Genomic DNA, 5,000 nt, shown 5'->3' with positions numbered 1-5,000 from the left:
GTACTTGGAAAATTGCCCTCAAATACAAAGTAAAACAAAGCAAAAACAGTAAATTCACTTCCAACTATAAGGTTAGCCCAGTCGATTCGGAAACGCAAGTTTCCCTCCGTAGATAAGGCCCTCGAAAAAGGCCTTTGAAAAATATAAGCCACGAGGGTTATTTTCGGAATTTTACGGTATATCATTTTATCGTTAACCTAAAGGCTTAGCCAACAGGTTGACTAATATTGCAACCACGAGAACATCATCGTATATCAAATCTGTTTGAAAATGTTTGTATTGGCGTCTTTCCATAAATCAGGTATTGGCAGATGTCCCCGCAAATAGTGAATTCCTTACAAAAGCTGTGTATTCGGACCTGTTCCCATAAGTAGGGTATCGGCAGATGTCCCCGCAAATAGCGAAGTCCCCACAAAAGCTGTGTATTCGGACCTGTTCCCATAAGTAGGGTACCGGCAGATGTCCCCGCAAATAGCGAAGTCCCCACAAAAGCTGTGTATTGGCCTGTTCCCACAAGTAGGGTATTACCAGATGTCCTCACAAGCATTAAACATTTTGTTACGTCCTCACAACTAAGTCCTCACAAAAAAATTAAAGGTTTTACAACATTTGAAGAGATGTATGAAGAGATGAGACATTAAGCAACAATCGTAGCAAATATTATTTGGATGACTACAAAAGAAGACGTAGTCCCCACAAGGGGGATTGGGAAACATATGGCCCACAAGTAGCCAGGGGCGCGTATGTGTGTGTGTGTGTGTGTATGTATGTATGTATGTATGTATGTACGTTTTTTGTCATACTCCAACAGCACGGTTCACAGAATTTTCTCTTTCGAAACTGATCGAATGCATTTAACATTTTAGGAGACATTTGACTCTGAGGGAAACCAGTTGTACTTGCAGCTGAACATGGTTACAGTGAGAACTCTCTTATAAAGAAAGTTGGGACACATAATATTGCCTAGCTCCATTATAGATATATGAAGAGCAGACCCAGTCTACGTGTGTTTAAGCGAAATCATTTACCACTGATTCCGATGTGTTGACCGTGAGTCCAGCTAGACTCTCTCTCGCTGCACTCGTATATGGGTATGATTCGTCATTTTTCAAGGTGGAATAGTCACACTTTATATAATTATAACATTCCATTTTCGTGTGGTAAAATGCTTTTTCATAAGTATTGCACGTACAATGGTAGGATGCATTCGATTGACCGTATTCCGGAATAGGAATGCATAGAATAGAAATCAGAAATCCTTGGCTTTTAGAGAGATTCATATGAAATTTTAAACATGTCTTTAACATCCCAGTTGCTTCAACATACTATTTCAAATCATCACTACAACTATTCTTATTCCGTAATAGGGTCGATGGAACTATAAAAACAGCCTCAGCTCAGATGGTCAAAAGATCAACAAACGTGTATGATCAAGACAATTTAGCGCCCGAAGACAATTTCTGTAACTTGCTGTCAAAAGCATGATCACCCCACAATCAAGAAAAAGCCCAAAAAGTTGGATGCTCTTCCGAAGTTACCACAAAAATCCCCTCCCAAAAGGAGTCAGCAAGTGACAAATTACTCAGCGAGATAAAAGTAAACATTTGCAAGACGCGGGATCATTTAAAGTGACTTTGGTTTAAGTTCTTATCCCGGATTCCGGATTTCGGGCTGGGTACGACTCCCATTCTTATTCAGGGCCTCCAAAAGCAATTCGTGGGAAGGGTGGGTATGACTATCCTAAAACTCGATATAAGTCAAACTTAACACTGATTTATTCTTACAGCGCTACTGGTCTGCTGTTATGTTGTTCCTTCAGGCCAAAACTATTGGTTTATGGGCGGTGCGTCTCACGCCGCAGATTAACTAAACTTTACCGGAAAATCACTAGATGTCACGTAAACTCGTGCATTAAACATTGCGGTTAAAGGAATACGGTTCCCAGCTGCACGGGAAAGCTTCCTATGGTACCAATATTCAGTTTGTGATATTTTGATGTTACCAGGAAAAGGTTGAGCTAATTTGGCCATTATAAGAGAATGTCATCACTGTTAAAGTGAGCTGACCCATGGGACATGACCGCACTGAATAGTAATCGGATGTACACCAACTGTTGGCTGACACTATTTATGTAATTTGTGGTAAAATTGGAGATTCTAAACAACAACTAAGTCATAAAGACGTAGGAATTATTGTCAAAATTTCGATTCTTGCCTTAAAAAAGTTAAAACAAGAATTCTAAGTGGCTTGTTTTTCACACTCGATGAATATGCAAATAAGGACGTTTGATGTCAGAAGGTCAAAAACACATGAATTTGATTAACTTTCACGCAGCGCATATACGCTTGCCCAAAGAAAGGTTAAGGCACTTGAAAGCTTATCACTTAGAGAGTTAACGGTGCAAATATTGTTAAATTTGGAGCTTTATCGCATGTAGAAAAACGATGTGGTTTCAGGGGTACCTTCAGTCAAGTAAAACCAGGCGTCTTGAAGTTGAAATTATTTTGGATGCAAGCCGTGATTCTAATTCCGAAAAAATCACGTAAACCAGATTTAGAGATATCACAAAAGAGCTTTTAGGAGGTTTTGAGCTGATACGAATTGGTTTTTGTAGCGAAATTTGACGGCAAATTAAGTGTTAATTTTTCCTGGAAAAATGGCGATTTCGACACGAACTCTTAAATTTGCATTTTCTCACACATGACTTAAAAAACTATACAGTGCATTTAGAGACATAATAGGCTACATCTGGACAAAATTTGAACTAAATCCATTTTCGAGCTTTGGCCACCTTTTGTTCGATTTTGGACACGCCCTCTTAAAGAGGTTATGCATATAAATTGGGAAAAGCCTAATTTAAATCAACAAGTTCATCACGTCAACCTGATACTAACGCTTTGTAACTCACTCAAATATGTAATTCTTGTCACTTAATCACAATTAATTATGCCTGTTTCGCCTAGTTGTTATATAGTCCTAACGGTTTTTCAAAGATTCTGTAACTGACGATGATGTTCGTAACATCAAAACATGTCTTGGAAGTAAAAAAATTGGCATGATTTTCTTAAATATAACGATTTGCTTTCTGCCGTCTCGACGTTTTGGTTACATAAAGTGAACATTTAGTACCACTATCAAAACGATTTAGTCTTCTTGTGTCTGTGTATTATTCTCTGTCTGCAATCTTGAATGCCTGAAGTCTGTAAAGTAACAAGGCAACCATTCAGAACTTGGTTTTCTGGTGGTGGTGTCCCCACTGTCCACATGGCATGAACAGCCCGTACTTTCAGATGTTGCTCTCTCTAAGTGATTGAGCAAGTGGTGGAGGTGACTGAAATGCAGCCTAGTGGTCACATTGAGTTTTTAACCTCTTGACTCCATCTTGGATTTGTGTTATGAGGAGTTCAGTTTGAAACAGGGAGCAGAAAAGTTATCTTTCTAACTTTAATATTTTTTGAGACATCGTGAACTTTTTTTACGGTATTGTTTTCTTCAGGTGAAAGCAAAACTTCAACATTTGTGAATAAAGACTGCTTTATCAAACAAAAGGCGTGGTCTCCGCCATCAGATGGTGTGATCTCATTTTTCTTCAAGACACCATATGCTAGAGGAATATTGTTATACAAAGGTGTCGATGGCAAAGATTTCTTTCAGCTTGAAATCGTTAATGAAACTTCAGTGGGTCTCTGGTATAACATCGGCAATGGTATCAGGAATATTGAACTGAGTTTGAAAGACAAACAAGTAAATGATCTGTCCTGGCACCATGTGGTAATCTATCGCAACATGAAAGTCTTTGGGTTTAAACTTGATAATGAAGAAAGCAAGCACGAAAATCCATTGTTTATGAAGAGAAACTTGGACGTGAGCAACAGCATCCTCTATGTTGGACGTTACCCTTATAACATAACGAAAGGTTTTGTGGGCTTTATTCGTGGACTGGTGAGTCAAAAATGTCAGCTCTAAAGTGTTTCTTTTAAGTGAAAACCTTAGACCCTTGCATTCCCAAACAAATGAAGAAGAAAAAAACTATGCCGACTCAGTTTGGAAACTCAGCGGACTGAAAACTGTTCTTATGCGTTGTTTCGTTTGTTTCTATCAGGAAATTAATGGTGAAGTTCAGGATTTACGCCGACTGGCTAGCAAGGTTGAATATGTGGCAAGTGGCTGTGGGAAAGCGTGTGAAAACAATGCTTGCAAGAATAATGGAAAATGTTTCTGTGATTGCAGCAAAACGACATTTTATGGGTACTTCTGTCATCATGGTAAGCTGCGTTGTGTAAGAGTACTTTGCTGGTTATTAATTGCGCCAAATACCGTATTAACATCTGAAACATTCATTCCCCTTCAGTCAATCATTTTTCAAAACTGAAGAACCGAAGTCGGAAACTTCAAATGGCTTTCGTATTTTCTTCTTTGCTCTGAATTGGTTGAGCTCCAGTGGTGAAGGCAGGTTTTTGAACAAAATGCGCGCACGTTATTCTCTCTATTGGCCTGAGCTAAAGGGATGCGCCCGAGATGGCCTTTAGACTTATAGGCTTAGGGGATACTGTGAGGTCTATCAAAATACGTTGTTGCAGTCGGGCTTATGGTTTAACTTTTGCCGTGCCACCAATTAATAACCTTGTCTTAAACTCGTTTGGTTGCGTAGTTTTTCACCCTTGTTTCTCTAGCTCCCCTCAATAAGATCATAGAAGAAACGTAATGATTGCGGAAGAAATTAAAATGAAGAATAACACCTCTGTCGCAGTGTTTTCGCGACTGAAAGCAAAGTTATTGGTGCTTTTGACTTTTACCGTAAAGAATTAAGTGGGCTAACGCAACTGTTTGCTTACGCACTGAACCGAGAAACCATCAATTCAACCACCGTGGGTAATAGTGGAGCTGCGCGCGGAGCACCATGGGTAAGAAAAAAATGGTGACACATTGGTTTTCGTCACCGTGATGGTCACGGTACGACCGTCAACCCCTCCATGTACGGTAATGTGACTAGTATCAAG

At 39.4% G+C, this 5,000-nt stretch overlaps 1 protein-coding gene across 1 annotated transcript in view; it reads left to right on the top strand.

Moving 5' to 3' along the window:
- Positions 1–5,000, top strand: part of LOC138017184 (adhesion G protein-coupled receptor L4-like) — a gene marked incomplete at its 5' end in the record, with an annotated part of 124,930 nt that overhangs the window by 83,554 nt on the left and 36,376 nt on the right. Inside the window, 2 exons of the mRNA XM_068864358.1 lie at positions 3,497–3,942; positions 4,103–4,265. Coding sequence (XP_068720459.1) covers positions 3,497–3,942; positions 4,103–4,265 — 609 coding nt within the window. The remainder of the gene's footprint in view (positions 1–3,496; positions 3,943–4,102; positions 4,266–5,000) is intronic.

The sequence above is a fragment of the Montipora capricornis genome, chromosome 9 (assembly GCF_036669925.1).
Source record: "Montipora capricornis isolate CH-2021 chromosome 9, ASM3666992v2, whole genome shotgun sequence".
Classification (NCBI taxonomy): Eukaryota; Metazoa; Cnidaria; class Anthozoa; order Scleractinia; family Acroporidae; genus Montipora; species Montipora capricornis.
This window is presented reverse-complemented; position numbering and strand designations above follow the sequence as displayed.